The 17,184-nt window shown below is 30.8% G+C and overlaps 3 protein-coding genes across 8 annotated transcripts; 2 read left to right on the top strand and 1 right to left on the bottom strand.

Moving 5' to 3' along the window:
- The first annotated feature begins 3,881 nt into the window (after positions 1–3,881).
- On the top strand, positions 3,882–5,567 carry LOC105630636 (zinc finger (C2H2 type) family protein). The gene has a single exon (XM_037638515.2). The coding sequence runs from the start codon at positions 4,088–4,090 to the stop codon at positions 5,246–5,248; it is 1,161 nt and encodes a 386-aa protein (XP_037494443.1). The 5' UTR covers positions 3,882–4,087; the 3' UTR covers positions 5,249–5,567.
- Positions 5,568–6,391: 824 nt separating this feature from the next.
- Positions 6,392–10,781, top strand: LOC105630625 (GDP-mannose transporter GONST2). 6 transcript variants are annotated; one of them, XM_020678208.3, is made up of 10 exons: positions 6,392–7,129; positions 7,315–7,496; positions 7,816–8,029; positions 8,272–8,411; positions 8,587–8,716; positions 9,224–9,322; positions 9,514–9,653; positions 9,772–9,888; positions 10,143–10,240; positions 10,330–10,781. In XM_020678208.3, exons 2-10 carry the CDS (start codon positions 7,324–7,326, stop codon positions 10,371–10,373), a joined length of 1,155 nt encoding a protein of 384 aa, XP_020533867.1. In that variant the 5' UTR covers positions 6,392–7,129; positions 7,315–7,323; the 3' UTR covers positions 10,374–10,781. The 6 variants fall into 6 exon arrangements, with proteins under 6 accessions (XP_020533867.1, XP_020533862.1, XP_012067891.1 ...); XM_020678203.3 differs by having other exon boundaries at positions 6,400–7,129; positions 9,514–9,668; XM_012212501.4 differs by having other exon boundaries at positions 6,415–7,129; positions 7,819–8,029; positions 9,514–9,668.
- A 903-nt stretch (positions 10,782–11,684) lies between these two features.
- Positions 11,685–14,495, bottom strand: MYB119 (myb domain protein 119). Its single transcript, XM_012213291.3, has 3 exons — positions 13,995–14,495; positions 13,736–13,862; positions 11,685–12,897 (listed from the first exon to the last, which is right to left on the bottom strand). The coding sequence occupies exons 1-3, from the start codon at positions 14,435–14,437 to the stop codon at positions 12,100–12,102; spliced, it is 1,368 nt and encodes a 455-aa protein (XP_012068681.1). The 5' UTR covers positions 14,438–14,495; the 3' UTR covers positions 11,685–12,099.
- Between the last annotated feature and the right edge of the window lie 2,689 nt (positions 14,496–17,184).

Here is a 17,184-nt window from a genome sequence, read left to right as displayed (position 1 = left end):
AAGGTAGAAGAAGTAAAGAAGAAGCGAATGGGAACCCACAGCTTCTTCTTTCACTCTTTCAGAGTCAACAGCATAGTCAAAATCAATTTTCCTTTTTCTTTTTTTTTCTGTGTGCTATTTATATTATAGCAACAAACTTAGGTGGTGTTTGGTCGAGGATAAATAGACTAAGGAAGTTACATTTTTCCGTAAGTGTATAAAATATTTGTGTTTAGTTTGCATTATTAATTTTGTTTTTCGAGAAATAGATAATCCAACTTTCCTCTCGTAAGAGAAGTAAGTTCCTTATATATAGTTAACGAACTTGCACTTCTTTAATTAAGTGAAATGAATTTTACCAATTTATTCTATTGTCTAAATACACTCAAATTTATATTATGAACATTATTATAAGGATTAATCATTAAAAAAGCTTAAATTTTTGAGTTTTTTCAAATTTGGTGAATACTCTTGATTTTGTCAATCAATATGTTGTACTTATTTTTTATTTTCAACTATAGCCTTGGTCCATAATCCGATTGGAAGTGGTCGAGTCATGCAACTCCATGAGCAAAGAAACCTATTTGTTGGACTTTGATGTCTGACATTGCAAGTTGCTCGCTAAGGATCCATCAAGAGTCTGTTAATTATAAAATCGTACCAAATTCTTTCAAACCTGCAATGAGATAAAAAATAGATAACCTCCCCAACACAATCTTCTAACTTAGAAATTTTAAAAGTAATGATGAACGGCTAAAGAATGACCACGAGAATATGAGCTATCATGTTGTGGGCCAATTAATGGCAAGGAAGCAACAAAATGAAGGACTATGCTCGAAGGCCATAATTAACAAGAAAAAATAAATCTAAGTAGTAATCGACAAAATTAAAAGTATTATCTAAATTTGCCAAAAGCGTCAAACTTTAGGCTTTTTCTCATGATTTAGCTTCATTGTAATTTGTAATTTGAGAACAATTTACTTCACAGAAAAATTACTAAATATATTCAAATTTATATACTAGTAAATAATTTTTTTGGAAACGTATTTTCTGCAAAGTATACACTTCTAAGGAAATTGGCAGTTTTGAACCAAACAAGGTCTTAACATAACATAACATGTGGTATTGACCAATTGGGTCATAGTATAAGGGAAATGTAATGATAGATTTACGTGACATAATATTAATTCATTTCTTAAAAGGATGTTAATGTTGGTTCCATATCACATCAAACCATATATTAATTCCTTTTTCTTTTTAATTTAATTATTATAAAATCAATTCTGCATAAAAATGGGTTTATATTCTAAAATTTAAAATTTAATGACCGATAAGTTAGTTATTTGAAATTTTATTTCAAAAAGAAGATTATAATCACATGAATATCCAATAATTCAATTCCTTTTCTTTTACTTTAAGAAGACAAACCATTCAATTATTGAATAATAGAAGCAGAAAGTATTTGTATTTGTTACCAATTTTATAACTTTGACATGGGTGATTTTGTTGGTTTTAAAAAATAACTTTTTTAAAAAAAAATTAATTGTATTATTATTAAACAAAATCAGGAAAAATGAAGATAAAGAAATTAATAATTAATTAACAATGTAAGCATTATAATAATTTGAGTAATTAAATATTTATTTAAAGAGAAAGAGTGGTGATTCTTAGAGGAGAGGCATTTAATGGAAGGGGGACAAGGAGATATATGCAGAATATTTATCAACCAAATAGAAGATTATATTGGCCCACTGAAAAAGCAGGACAGTACCCACGTAGGATCATGTGGCCCACTGAAAATATAATTGTATATGTCGCCTTGTTAAAGAAAACAAGACAAAACAACCTCAAAAATGTAATAACAACTCATTATCATTTTTACAGCCTTTATAAGGTAAATAAAACGGCAATCCCGGACCAAATTTATCCGGGTAAAAACTCTTATATTCGAGATAACTCAAACTCGAATTTGAGACCTTTAACGTCCTAAAATGTCCTAAAGGCAACTGGAAAAACATTAAACCTGCAAAATGTCCTAAAATGACCACGACATTTAGTGATTTAGTACTAGAAAAAGCATATTATTAAGTCATAAAATTTGTTCAATAAATGCAAAGACATGAGATTTTTCACTGCCATGTAAAAACAAGTCCAACTAAAGCTTATTCAGCTCAAGCAGACAACAGAAAAATCATGTGCACATGTGTTCAGAGAACCCAAAATTACCAGTGAAAAAGCTCAATTGGCAGAAGTATACATAGTTTAGGCATTGGATTCTCCTTGAGAGAATGGCAACAGAAGTGGCATTACATACCCAATTATAACTATATATTTATAAGTTCAAAGAAGAAATTATGTATCTTGCAAAATGGATCACTAGAATTTAAATTTTCTCATGGAAATGTATTATTGTCAAAAATAAATGTTTGGCTGCATAACTAGGAGCCCTGCATGTGTGGAGATTGATAGTCGCGTTCATGTTTTGTCAAGGGAATAAAGAATATAATTAATTAATCTGAATTAAGATTTTTTTTTATATATTAGAAAAGAGATTCGAACCTTAATCTATTATTAGATTGTACCGATAGATTATGTCTTAATGTGCAATCCAATTCAATTGGCTTGATGAGGCTACCGATGCATCGGACGTAGCAAGAAATTTCCAATGAAACCCAAATGGTTTCTTATTTATATCCATGATACATTAGAAACAAAATTTCCACATTTATTAAATATGTTTCTAAATTTTCAAAAACACCTCATTTCTGCTAATGCAATTGATTAAGAGATCAAAATCTTAATTAGCTTCATCATTCCATGTCAAATCTAAATAAAAAATTTAAACTTCTCTAATTTTCCCTCTCAAATCTAAATAATTAATTAAATAAATAAATATGATGCAATGTAATGAAGATTTGTAATTGCTGATGAATGGAGATATTATTATCAACTTCCTATCAAAATACTGTAGTTAAAAAAGATGCTGAAATTGGCAATCAAGTAGATTTAGATACCTTTTGCTACTTCTTTAGACATCAATATTCCCATTTTCCTTAAAATTATTTTTGTTAAAGCAGCCTAATAAAAAGAAACAAAGTGAAAACAAATCAGGAGAAGGGTTTACGATAAGAATCATAAACAGATACTTCCGGTTATAGTTCGTTTTAACGGACTTTTCGTATAGGTAAAAAGACAAATCAGGTTAAATCTGTTTACAGAAGAAAATTATTATTTTGATGGTGCTACATTGTTGTTAAACATTTATGGTACTATTTAATATTAAATATTTTTGATAGTATGGAGCATTAGAAATTTTTTTTTGAGTTTTATAAATTTTATCATTTGGTATCACACCTAACTCTTCTATTAGCATTAAATTTTAATTTAATAACAACATATATGTTAGTACAATGAAGAGCTAAAGGGGTACATAGGAAAGGTGCATTTCATCTGCAATATAAGACTTAGCCAATGTCATGCCCACAACACTTAATGAGGTAAAATCTCCTTCAAATATTATTTAGGAAATTCTGAATAAAATTGAAAGACATACTACACTAGAAAAACTGTAGTAATTAACAAATTTTCATTTACCTTTAAATTTCATTCAAGAGACGCTGAGATGAATTGTAGTTTCATGCAAATCGTTATCTCTGAAATAAGGATTTAAAAGTCTAAAGTTGCACTTATAAAAGAAATTTACTTGAATGCTATCTATATCGTATTTCGATATAAATATTATCTCTAAACTCAGGGTTTAAAAGTCTACGGTTATCATTATTAAAAGAAATTTAGTTGAATACTATGTCTACGGTCGAATTATACAAACATATGTATTAGAAAAACTTTTTTTTTTTTAACTTACCAATTTAAAACCTCAAGGAGGAGAAATTAAGCAAGAAGGAGAATACAATAGAGAGTAACAAGCTAATATATTCTATGAAGTTGCGTTCCACCTACTCTTATAGCTTTATTCTTCTATGCCCCCAATCTGCGTCAGCTTTCTTTACATTCTTTTCCTTTCCTTTCTTCTTCCATCATTCTCTCTCTCTCTCTGTCTCGAGCAATGCCTAATTAACCAGACCTCAATCAAGCTCTCCCAAGACCAATGGCTAAAGGCATAGTATCTGTCTTCAACAAGTTCTTCTCCATCTTTCTTCTTCTTGTTCATCTTGGTTGCTTTATTTTCACCTCTAAAGATAACCAGCCCACCAAGAAACGTAAAATCTCTCCTCTTTCTCCTTCCTCTTCTTCTTCTTCGTTTCGCTTAAAGCCACACCGAGCTCTTTCTTCTTCTTTGTCATACCTAAAACGCATTTTTACTTCCAAAGCCTGCAAAAACAGTTCAAATGTTCAATCTCCAGTTCCAACCCTTACATCAGCAAGATCATCTCAACAATCTATAGTCTCTATGGTCGCTCCAGCAGAAGATCAAACCTCTGATATTCCTCCGCCGCGAAAAATGCCAGTACCGGCAGGTTCTTGTCAAGAATCCGATATTTCAACTACTAATGATCAGTTCTTTCCTTTAAGGAATGATATCTTTCCTTGCACTGCTTGCGGCGAAATCTTTCCAACACCTAATCTTCTTGAGCAACATCTAGCGATCAAACATGCTGTATCGGAGCTCCAAGATGGTGATTCGGGTAAGAATATAGTCTATATTATATTCAAAACGGGCTGGTCTTGTAAAGAGAAGAATCCAGAGATTCTTAGGATTTTAAAGATCCATAACAGTCCAAAAATACTATCAAGATTTGAAGAGTACAGAGAGCTTGTGAAAGCTAAAGCTGCAAGAAACGGTTCCGTTAAAAGAAGAGATGAGAGATGCATAGCTGATGGTAATGAGCTTCTGAGATTTTACTGTTCAACTTTTATGTGTGATTTAGGAGTTAATGGTAATTCTAGCGTTTGCAACCAACAATATTGTAGTGTTTGTGGTATAATTAAGTGTGGTTTTTCACCCAAGATGGATGGAATCTCTACACTGTCTACTAGTTTAAGAGCACACGTGGCAATTCCTGAGGACATTGAAGAAGAGTTCAAGTTTATGAATGTGAAACGGGCTATGCTAGTTTGCCGGGTCATAGCGGGTCGGGTCGGGAGTGAGTTGGAGGAGGAGGAGGAAGTGAATAAGGAGGATGGAGGGTTTGATTCTTTATTGGGTAGAGGTGGCAGTGGGGTCCATACCAGGTTGGATGAAGAAGAGCTTGTGGTGTTTAATCCAAGGGCTGTGCTTCCTTGCTTTGTGATTGTGTATACTGTGTGATCATGGTGATGGATGGTGATGATTATCATCATGTAATTGCATGTTTGGAATATTTTTTATTTTATTTTTCTTTTAATTATGATTTAACTTTTTTTTTTTATTTTTTATCTTAGGGTTGTGATGATATTAGTGAAGTGTGTTGTTGATGTTTCACATGATCTCTGTCCAAAAAAAGGTCAGAACTCCAACCCAAATGCCCCAAATAATTAGGTGGGTCCCATATATGATAATTCTGTGTTTGGTCCAAATCTTAACTAGATGAAGAGCTGTCTGTTAACTTAGTTATAATTAGTGGAAATATTATGTAAATCACTTTCAATTTTTGTGTTTTGCATAGTCAACAGCACAGCTATTATATGTTTGAATTTGCATTTGGACATATAAATATGTTTTCATGAAGTGTGTAAATAAAAGAGCAAGAAAGTGTGGTTTTAGAGAGTTGTTTGATTGTTTTGTCTGGTGAAGTGTGAATTCATTTCAGATTATATGGATCAATTAAAAATTTATTTTTGAAAAATATGAATACTATCTACAAAGTGTCGCTAAGATGATAAACGACTTCAATTTCTATAACGGTGAGAATATAAGTTTAATTTTCCGAAAACACATCTACTAGAAAGGTAAAAAACATTTATGCTTTATGGCCCGAACATCTCTTAGTCGTTAAAAAAAATTGTCATATTACTTGGAATCATCAACATGATATCTATATTCTACTATATTACAATAATAATAAATTGATAATAACAACCCGTGAATTAAAAAAATAAACCTATCATAAATTATATCGATACACAATAAAGATATGTTAATAAGTGTAATGATGCGTAATTCAATATAGACAAGGAAATTACCTTCCTACACTCTGTAGGTATAAACCAAGACAAAGAAAAAATTTAATTTAAAAAGTTTTTATATCATTTAAATTTCCTTTTTTTTACTGAATTATCAGCAATACCTCATTTTTCTTATATTTGTCTATTAAATTAGCTTGATTTGTGAATAGGCTCATATATTAAGAATTCATTTGACAAAATTAACTATTTCTGTAGTTATTAGCTGTTAGTTTTAATAATCTTTCGTAAAATGCTAAAAGTGATTATTCAATACATGCAGAAGCAAAACACGGAAAATATATTTTTCAAAAGCAAACTTGTGCAAGTTACAAATAATTAAGATTGGAAGCCACAACCCAACCAAGCAGGCTGTGGGAAGCCAAGCCCAAGGGTTAAAAGTCATCAAAACAAAACTTGTAAATCCCATTCTCCAGAAATATTGGGCCAGAACCGCTATTCAACAACCAACAGATCCATCAACAAACCCGACCCATGAAACTGACCCACCTCCATTTCCGTGCCAAGAAGCTACCCACATATTCCGCGCAATTCAAAAGAAAGCAATGCCTTCCTAAGTCTTGAATTCTGATATCTAACTTTGCTGTTCTTCACCGTCTCTGCTTCAAAACAATAAAAAAATCTAAAATCTCTGTTAGCTCCATTAATGGATTTGACTTTCGAAACCTCGAAAACTGTTTCCTCACTACTAGTATTATTCAATCTCTCTGGACGGTGTTCTCAATCACCTGGAATTTCGCTCTGTACCTTTCCTCCCATTATAAAGTCCCTTCTTTTTCTGTTGTCATTTTCTATTAGTATATCTTCAATCACGGTTTTGATTTTGTTTTGATTCGCTTCTCTTTGCGTGTTCTTTAAAAAGCTCCCTCAAGTTCACGTCTTTAGCATGATTTTTTTCACCTTCTTGCGCCAGCTAGTTTATTGGCAGATTATTTAAGTTTCTGGGTATAACTGTTTGCTATTCAAATATAAAGTTTCAACATTACTAAGATCAGTATATCAAGCAAAGCTTTTGGACTTCCTATTGGTATGAATTTCAATCTTTCAATAAAAATTTCTTGGCTGAATTTCAATCTTTCAATAAAAATTTCTTGGCTTTGGTTAATTTATCAGTTTCATGTTCCTGTGTTTTACTTTCATTGTATTGTTTTCTATTGTAGTTTGAAAGTATCTAATTGTTTAAAATCTTTTGAATTTTTTTCCCATTCTCAGGGCTGTGGAATGTCTGGTCTTAAGTTGGAAGTGGTTATTTCCCGTGATACTGAGGAATTAGAATCCAGCTCTCTGAATGAAAAGACTAATGGGATACACAAGATTCTGAATGTTATTGGTAAAGGAGACAGGTCGATTGGCAATTTTGCATCAAATGCAGAACGCAGAGGCTTAAGCGACAGGTAAGAGTGAATCAATTTTTTTTTTTTCACGCGGGCTATTCTTTCGTTACATATATATTGGGAGTAAATAAATTCTATACAATAATTTCTACTATAATCTATGAATTCGCAAAAATCCCAGTTTTAATATTTTGCATGACAATTTGCTTGTTGGTCATTTAGTAAAGCACAGTCAATCAATATTGTAATCCAAGCATCTCAGACCCATTATCTAATTGAAGATTTGAAGAAGAATGCCTTTTTTATGTGTTTTACTTATGCATTTGCCAATTTGATGTATTTTTGCTGATTGTTCGATGTTGGGCATATTTTCTTCTAGCAGGTTATTCAGAGGTAATCAGGTAGTATATGGTGACAGTGTTGGTGCTCCTTTTGATGCGGATGAGAAACGCGAACATGGATCAGGAAGAAAATATGGACCTCTTTTATCTGGAACAGCTTATTGCATTTCTTCCTGCAGCATGATTTTGTTGAATAAAGTTGTTTTATCAACCTATAATTTCAATGCAGGAATATCACTTATGTTATACCAAGTATGTTAATTGTCACACATCTATTTATGACTTTCAGAATAATTGATTGACTTTCACACATCTCCTTCTTGCATGTCTTATCTAATTGATTTTCAACCCAAAAGATAGCAACTATGTATTTAAAATTGTTGAGTATTACTTGGCAACAATGTTTATTAGTTGTTGGTTAATCTTCTTTTTTCTTGCACATGATTTGAATGTAGTCAATTGTCATGAGATATGATTGCTTCGTTTGGCTGCAGAATTTGATATGCTGTCTGGTTGTTGCTATGTTGGGTTTTTGTGGAGCAGTTTCATTGGAAAAGCTTAATTGGAAACTCGTAAGGGTCTGGCTCCCTGTCAATGCAATCTTTGTTGGCATGCTTGTTTCAGGCATGTTTAGGTATGTCAGAATCTGAAGCTTTATGTGTTTAAGAACCATAGTGAAGAGCAGTTAATACTAATTCTGAATGAAATATTGGTGAAAACTGAAAAGAAAACCCATGCATGGTTATCATTGCTAGATGCATGACATCTAAAACTGTATGCAGTTAATTCTGATGCATTTTTCTTTTCAGTTTGAAATACATAAATATTGCAATGGTGACCATTCTGAAGAATGTGACAAATATTTTGACAGCAATTGGGGAGTTATATATTTTCCGGAAACATCAGAATCAGAAATTATGGGCTGCCATGTTTTTGATGGTATACAACACTCCTTCACTTTTTTGATGCTAAACTATAATGTTTAATATGTGAACAAAACAATTATAATTGTCAATTTCAGAATGAATGGCAGAGATATTTTGCATAATATGATGAAGAAACTGCACTTCTTTTAAAATCCCATTTAGATTGCTTATCATCGTTGTATCTACAGGATAGAATTTCGTCTTATGGCATATAGACATAATCCAGTTCTAGGCAATATCAGATGTTAGAACCTGGATTCTCAAATTGGAGTGCATTCATGTTTTACTTCCTTGACAGTCTCAATATTTAAAAATTCACTATTTCTTGAATGGAAAATTATTATCGAATGTCATGGAAATAGCTTAAAAGTGCTACTGTTACAAATTTTCATGGGAATATGATACTGTTTTTTTCTTTTTGGCCTACAGATTCATGTTTCTTTGTTTTCATTTGCTAATTTATGCACTTTCAGTTTTCAAGTTCAGTGAGCTCAGAACTGTCTATCTTTCTGCTTTGCAGATAATCTCTGCTATTAGTGGTGGCATAACAGATCTCTCATTTGATTCAATGGGTTATGCATGGCAAATCATGAATTGCATTCTAACAGCAAGTTACTCGGTATGAGATTTAATTCTTTAATGTGTTTCAACCTTTTTCATTTTTTCCTGAAACTTTCAGTAACACTCCCTTGAAATGGCTTTGAATATCTATAATTTTCAGCTTGAATTGAGAGAATAATTATTCTTGCTGCAGTTCTCTGTCTACTGTTATAAGTTCTGAACAATATACAACACTTGTGCTTTTCACAGCTCACTCTCAGGCGAGTAATGGACAAAGCAAAACAGTCAACAAGAAGTGGATCTCTTAATGAAATTTCAATGGTGTTGCTAAATAATTTGTTATCTCTACCTTTTGCTGTCTTCTTGATACTTCTGTTCGGTGAATGGGAGTACGTAATTAATGTGTAAGAAAATGTTGGAATGTAACCAGAATTTTTTGGGAATTTTATGCTCTCTCCTTGTCAGCCATAGTTTCCAACCTTTGTTACATTTGGTATTAACTTGCAGAGATGTGATAAAATTACCAATGTTCTGGGTAGTTGCAACAGCAAGTGGAATACTCGGACTTGCTATTAGCTTCACCTCTATGTGGTTTTTACGTCAAACTGGCCCAACAACTTACAGGTAATTGTTTTTGCTCTGCTGTTAAATATATATAATAAGCTCTTTTCTTGCTTAGAGCCCCTGAAGCTACATGATCTTAAAAGTTGGTATTTTTTTATGAGAGTAATAGCTTCATAAGGTTAAAAAGGCCTCTAGCCATCAATTCACTGTCAAAAATCATCAAGATAGTAACTTTTTTTTTCCCTTTTTGGGTAATGCTAAGAAGGATAAAGAACATGAAAGTTAATTATTTGAAATTGTTTCCTGTTCAACAGTCTGGTGGGTTCATTGAACAAGATTCCTATCTCCATTGCTGGTCTAGTATTATTCAAAGTTCCACTCAGTATACCAAATTTGTTCAGTATACTGTTCGGTAATCAAATCGATACTTGCCAGAGTATTATATTTATTTTCAAGAATATTTTTATCATTTTAATCTCATTTGCAATGTGCTTCTTCCAGGTCTATTTGCTGGAATATTCTTTGCCAGGGCCAAAATGTCCTGATATCAGAATCAAACTCTACAAATAAGATTCATAAAAAGGAAAATACTAAACCCAAAAGTGGTAAAAATAGCTTCAACATGCTCATTTGTGAAATTCAATCCTCTTCCATCTTCAGCCTACAAGAAGAAGCTTTGAAGGAAGGTGCAAAGGGTATATATACTTTATAAACAAAAAAATTATCATTAATTATAGGGCATTTTTAAGATTTTTGAAGGGATTTTGGGAACTAATCTGTTCTCAAATTAATGTTGCTGTTTTGGATCTGTATTTGAAGAGTTGATTGTTGTGTTTGAAAGGTTTGTATGGGTTTTTATTGTTTCAGGTGCATAGGATAATAAATATTGTTTAAATTCATTACATAGAATATATACATATATTTTTTCTGAAAAAGGTTTTGTTTGAGGAAAAGTATGATCAGAACAGTTCTGTCTTAAATGCATGAAAGTGACTTTAGATGTTACAATTTTATTTTATTTTAGAGGAAAAATATCATGCTATGGTTGAGAATTTTTCTTTTATATTTTTTTAAATAAATATATTGAGTTAGATGTTTATAATCATTTTGATTGCTATTTGCTAAGTCCAATGCTAGCTCACAGATAGTTGTGGGCCAAATGCATGATTTAAAACTTTTAAACAATTTTGTGGCTTAATCCCTAGAATTTCAAAATTTAACCTTGTGGCCCCTGTAATTCATTTATTTTTCAAATTAGTCTAAAAAAATGAAATTTAAGAGCCACCACAAGATTAAAAATTGAAATTTAAGAGAGTATAGGGTTATTTTCAAAGTATAAGAAGCCATAAATTCTTTTTGTGAAAATTTAGGGATTAAATTATGTATTGAGTCAACAGTTGCAATTTCAACTTACGAGTATATTAATACCGCATTTGGAGAAAATTATTTAATGAATCGATTATATTAATTACTCTTAATTTATCTAAATTATAATAAATTATTGAGGAATTAAAGTAATAAACTATTAGTCAAATAGAAAAATAAAAATATAAAAAATAATTTGTTATTTATTAAATGCAAATAAATATTTGAAAATATAATATTTTTCCAGAGACCGCAAGTATTTGAAAACGTAGAATTAATTCAGGTCAGAATTTATAAATAAATGGAGCAACTTAGTAAAAAATTTATTAGAAAAAGACAAATAAAAGCAGGCAGTGAAATTTGCTATTGGGATAGATTTGAATCTTGAAGCTGTTAAAGGAAATTTCAGACATAGTGTCCATGGTGTACATTTGCTAAATAAAAAAAAAAAAAAAAAAAAAAAATTTGTCTGGACATGTATGGATGGGGTCACTCTTTTCTCTTTCCATAAATTCTCATTACCAACAAAAAGAACCGTCAAAGAATTAGAAAAGTTGTTAAGAAAAGTGAAAGAAAAAGACAGAAACTGAAACAAAACAAGAGTCATGAAAATGATTGCATAGTTCAGCAACCCTACAACAGAAAATTAAAAAAAAAAAAAAAAATCCCATTTCCACCACTTGTCCACAAACCATTATAATACTCTCATCAAACCTTAATCAACTGCCACTACAATCAATCTTTAAAAATCAAGAAACGCTCATTCTCCTAACAGTTTTTTTTTTTCTATCACTTGATCTCTGTAAATGGAACTACAATCAGCTAAAGTCTCCTTTTCTTTTTTTTTTTTTTCTTTTTACCAAAATATGCTGCAAGAAAAAGCTCATTATACCATTAAAACTACAACTATTTGCTATTACCATTACAGAAATGGGAAGAAGAAACCATTTCTATCAAATCCATCTCTTTCTTTCCATTTGGATAAATATTATCCATTACCGACTCCATGTTCATCATGCTGTTACTGTCATCATATCCATAGTCGACGGAAGACGAATAAGATTCCATTCCTCCATTCAGTAGATAAGAGACGTAGAGGTCTGAATAGAGATGAGTATTCTTAGGTCTTTTTGGGGAAGTCAAACTCGAACTCGAAACAAGGAAGTTAAATTGATCATTTTCATTTCCAATGCCAACTGAATTTTCCATCTCTATTGGATTCTTGATTGCAGATTTTTCAATGGGATTGTCGGAGAAGAAATTTTGCAAGAAAAGAAGTTCATCATCATATGATTGAGTAACCAACGGTGGAGAATCATCCATAGTGGGTTCAGATAATTCAGGAAGAAAGTAATTAGTGAATTGGAATGGTGGATCTTGATCAGGTGATGAGGTGGAGCTTGAAGGAGTATTATTGGTAGTTATTGTGCTATGAGAAGGTGTAATTGTAGTATCTGAAGGGTTTTTTAGGTTCTTGCTTATAATGTAATCTTGAAGTATTGAAGAATGAGACTTTCCAATTTCAGTTTCTTTTTGCTTGTTCTTTCTCTTTGCATCCTTCTTTCTTATAGTAGCATTCCAATGATTCTTTATAGAATTTTCTGTTCTTCCAGGAATTAGTTTTGCAATTTCAGCCCATCGATTCCCAACCTTTGAATGAGCTTCAACTAAAATTCTCTCCTCTTCTTCACTCCAGCTTTCTTTCTGGAAATGGAAGAAAAAAGAAAATTGTGTATATATTATATATATATATATATATATATATATATATATATATATATATATATATATATGAAGAAAGGGATTGTTAGTGAAAAGACAAAGAGAAGTTATTTACGAAGTGATTAAAGTTATGAACTTTTTATGTCAATTATGATGCTTCAGAAGAAAAAGATTACAATATCACATGAAAAAGGACACTCAATGAAGAACAAGAAGCAAATAACACGAGTCTGAACAGATATTCTATGATTCCTATTTCAATGAAGATTAAAGAAATATTTCCAGTAAAAAAATTAAAGAAATTTATTTGGATTTCTGTAAATAACCTTTTGAATTAAAAAAAAGGTAATTAATATATAAAATAAGGGTTTAAAAAGATTAGTAATTCACCGACTTACTTGCATGTGAAAAAATATCATGGAATCAAAAACTGAAAACCCTAGATTCTTGTTTTTTTATGTATAACATGGAAAGTTTTACCATCTAGGAAAAAAGAAATCTAAGGGGATGAACCAAAAAAGAAATTTTCTTTCACTTATGGTAATATCTAAAAATCATATCTTGACTTTCAGTTACAGGAAAATCCATCAAACCCCCACTTCAATATTGAGAATTGGATTAAGATTAGAATAGTTTTAGGTTGTATTAATCAAACTGTTTGATTTCTTATGAAACAAATCCATGGAAATTATATCATAGAAATGAATCAGAACCTGAACCAGTAAAAGAAAGAGTAAATTGACAAACCCTAATTTAAAAAAAAAAAAAAAAAAAAAAAAAAAAAAAAGAGATAATGAAAGGAGATGTAGAAGAATTAAACCTTGATATTTGGACGCAAATGGTTGTGCCATCTCTCTCGACACTGCTTTCCAGCCCTACCATCCAGCTCTGCAGCTATTAAAGCCCATTTTTTCACTCCAAATTGCTCCACAAGCCTAATCAATTTCCTTCATCACCAAAAACAAAATTCTAAAATGTTCAAGTATTAAAAAAAAACAGAATAAAAATGTGTTAATAATTTTCCACAGACATATATGTGTGTGTATATAAATATATATATATGTATATATGTATATCACCTGTCTTCTTCTTCTGTCCACTGTCCTTTGATCAAACTTGGACTAGATCTTTTCTTGAGTTTCTTTCCTGTATACCCTTTGGAGCTCTTCTCTAAAATCATTTCTTCTTCTTCAAAACCCACGTTAGGGTTTCCCTCATATACCCAATCAAGATTATGACTGTCTCCTTCAATAAAGAGTCCATCCACAAAGCTTATATCTTGAAAACTTGGCCATGGCAAAACCCCAGTAATTGCACCACTCGATGAAGAAAAATCATAAAACACATTTGTTGAAATAACTGTTTCTTTGTTTTTAACCTCTTTTTCACTCTTTTGCTGTGAGAAATGATTCCTGTCCCATAAAAACCTATCTACTGCTGTTAATGGTGGAGTTGGTCGATATATAAAAGGGTTTTTTTGTAAATTTCCTATGCTAAAACCACCTCCTCCTACTCCTTCCATGAAAGGAGCTCAATCACTAGCTTAGAACAAGAAGACAGAACGAAGTTTGTGCGTTGAAATAAGCTTGATTTGTGCTTTTTTTTTTTTTTCGCTTGTTCTTTGTAAGAAAACTCCACAATAGAAGATGGACATAAAAGCTTATGCTAAGCCTTGTAATGTGCCACCTGGCCTAATGGCCATTGATCTTATTTTAATCCAACGGATGAGAATAAGAGATGAGTGTAACTCCTGAGCTTCTTCTCTCAGACAAAGTAGAAAAAAGAGATGGAGAGATTAGTGGGTTCGTTATAGAACTTGCACATTTAATTAATAATCATTAATTTGCCTAATAATTAATAATTAAATTCCAAATAATAAAGAAAATTGGAAATTAGCTAAGAGGAATGTCGTTTTGGGCACTTCTCCTACCTCCTATGGATAAAATTTGGCAAATTATGTGTTAAAAAGACAATTTAGGCCAAGTTTGTACATATGCAAATAATTTTGTAAGAAATTTGAATTAATTTAAGAATTAAAAAATAATTTATTAAGGTGATAAAATTTTGGAGAACTTCAAGCCCTGAATTTAATTGCTTATTACATTATTAGTATTTAATTGCTGCCAAATGCTTATTTAAATTTTCAATACATAATTTATAAATATTACATTTTATAATTCCATTTTTCACATGAAGTTTGAAATTTTACCTCTGGGTTGACCCGGAAATTCATATCCGTATTGATTTTCGATAATATTATCCGTATTGATTTAAGATAAAACCTTTAGTCAAAATATAAGATTTGAGCAATCTGCCTCTCTTGAGCTAGCTTTTGGAAAATGAATTACACCCGATCTATTTTATTAACATAGTATTCAATGTTGCGCCACGCATAAATGTTTTTGTTAGTGTTCGCATATGAAATAACAATTTCTAGAGAACAAACTAATTGCAGTATTTGATAAGAAACCACATTATGATTTTTAGAGAATGAGCATGAGGCCTTCTTATGTATAGACTTCAAATACTGCAAACCCTAACCACATCGTAGCCAGCAATTAGTTCAGTAGAGTCAAAAAAATAATTTAATGAGGACAAATAAATATTCTAATAGGGTCAATTGGAAAAAAAAATAAAAGTATAAGGACCATTTTTTAAATTTTCTTTAGTTCAGAGGGTTCATTTGCTTACCACGATTGACTGCACAAACAATATTTGGTCGCCTTTGTGATAAGTAAGTCCAGCTTGTAACTAATTAATTAGCAGAATAAGACTATGAAACTAATATTAATAATTATTTGTAGCCAATAAATTTTAATATTTAAAATTTGACCATTAAATTATGTAATAAAAAAAAGAATTAATTACCCATTGTATGGCCTAATATATTAAATACTCAAAACTTTATAGGCTTTTGTAATTCCACTCTGTAGGCTCAGCCCATCTATGACTCAAAATAAGAAAGCCCATCTAAGAGCTGAGCCCATCTATGACTGAAAATAAGAAAGCCCATCTAAGAGTCCTTCACAGTTGTCATTTCAAAAGCATATCCGCCTTCTTGAATCAAAATCAACACTCATGGAAATTTATTGTAATAATTTCAAAGGTCTTAATGCATAAAATAATAAATTTGAAAAAGATTAAGCGTCGCTCCCTTAATTTCTTAAGATTATCAAATAATTTTAAAAAATAACTATTCTAAAAGATATTATATGAAATACATATAAATGTATGTATCAATAAATAAAGTAATAGCTACCATACCTCTTAACTCTTATCTAATTTTATTTTCAAATTTTAATTAATTAATTAATTACCATCTGTTTCAAAATATAAGTCGTTTAAGGTTTTTGTACAATGATTAAGGAAACAATTAATTTTCCTAGATTATAACAAATCCAATGGTAAATTAATTAAATTATCTTTATATCAAAACTACTAGTTACTTGAAAAAATATTTATTGTATCTAATGTAAATAAGTGTAATATTGAAAATAATTTATTACTCTTTAAAATACTCAAAACGACTTATATTTTTGAACAAATAATCATTCAAAAATAATTTATATTTTGAGACAGAGGGACTAATTTGATAATACATATTGATTTTCATCAAATTACTCCCTCAAATTATAGAGAGAGTAAAATATAAGTCATTTAAGATTTTTTGCAAGTTGATTATGAAAACAATTAGTTCTCCTAAATTATACTAAAACCAAGGGCAATTTGATAAAATTACTCTTTATCTCAAAACCAATAATAACATGTGAAGATGATTATTGTATCTAATGAAAATAAAAATAGAATTAAAAGAACATCATTTATTATTTTTTGCAATACTTGAAACGACTTATAATTTCAAATAAAATAATCATTCAAAAAATAACTTATATTTTGAAATCGAAGGCGCATAAAATAATTCGAGTGGGGCCGTTGATAATTAAAAATCTCAAACACAATCTTTATTTAATTGCAAGTGTCTTTGAGTATTTGCACGTAAGAGGTAGAAGCAATTGGGCGGGTATGGGAAAGGGATGTGGTAAATGAAGAAGACATGGGAGTATAGCTTAACCTCACCAACTCTTCACGTGAAAAAATTTCATTTTATGGTTTGGCCTAATCCAATTTTGAAGACAATGACCCATAATATTATTAATAGTAATACACATTGCATTGCACACCATGTGTTTGATAAAGATATTTGATTAATGCATTTTTAACACTTGATGTGGGATGTGGGTGTGGAGGCCTTGCCCTCTCCAAAAATAA

Source organism: Jatropha curcas, chromosome 5 (assembly GCF_041381405.1).
Source record: "Jatropha curcas cultivar XTBG-Jc1 chromosome 5, XTBG_Jcur_1.0, whole genome shotgun sequence".
Taxonomy (NCBI): Eukaryota; Viridiplantae; Streptophyta; class Magnoliopsida; order Malpighiales; family Euphorbiaceae; genus Jatropha; species Jatropha curcas.
The sequence above is the reverse complement of the archived record's forward strand: the minus strand, read 5'-3'. Positions and strand labels throughout refer to the sequence as shown.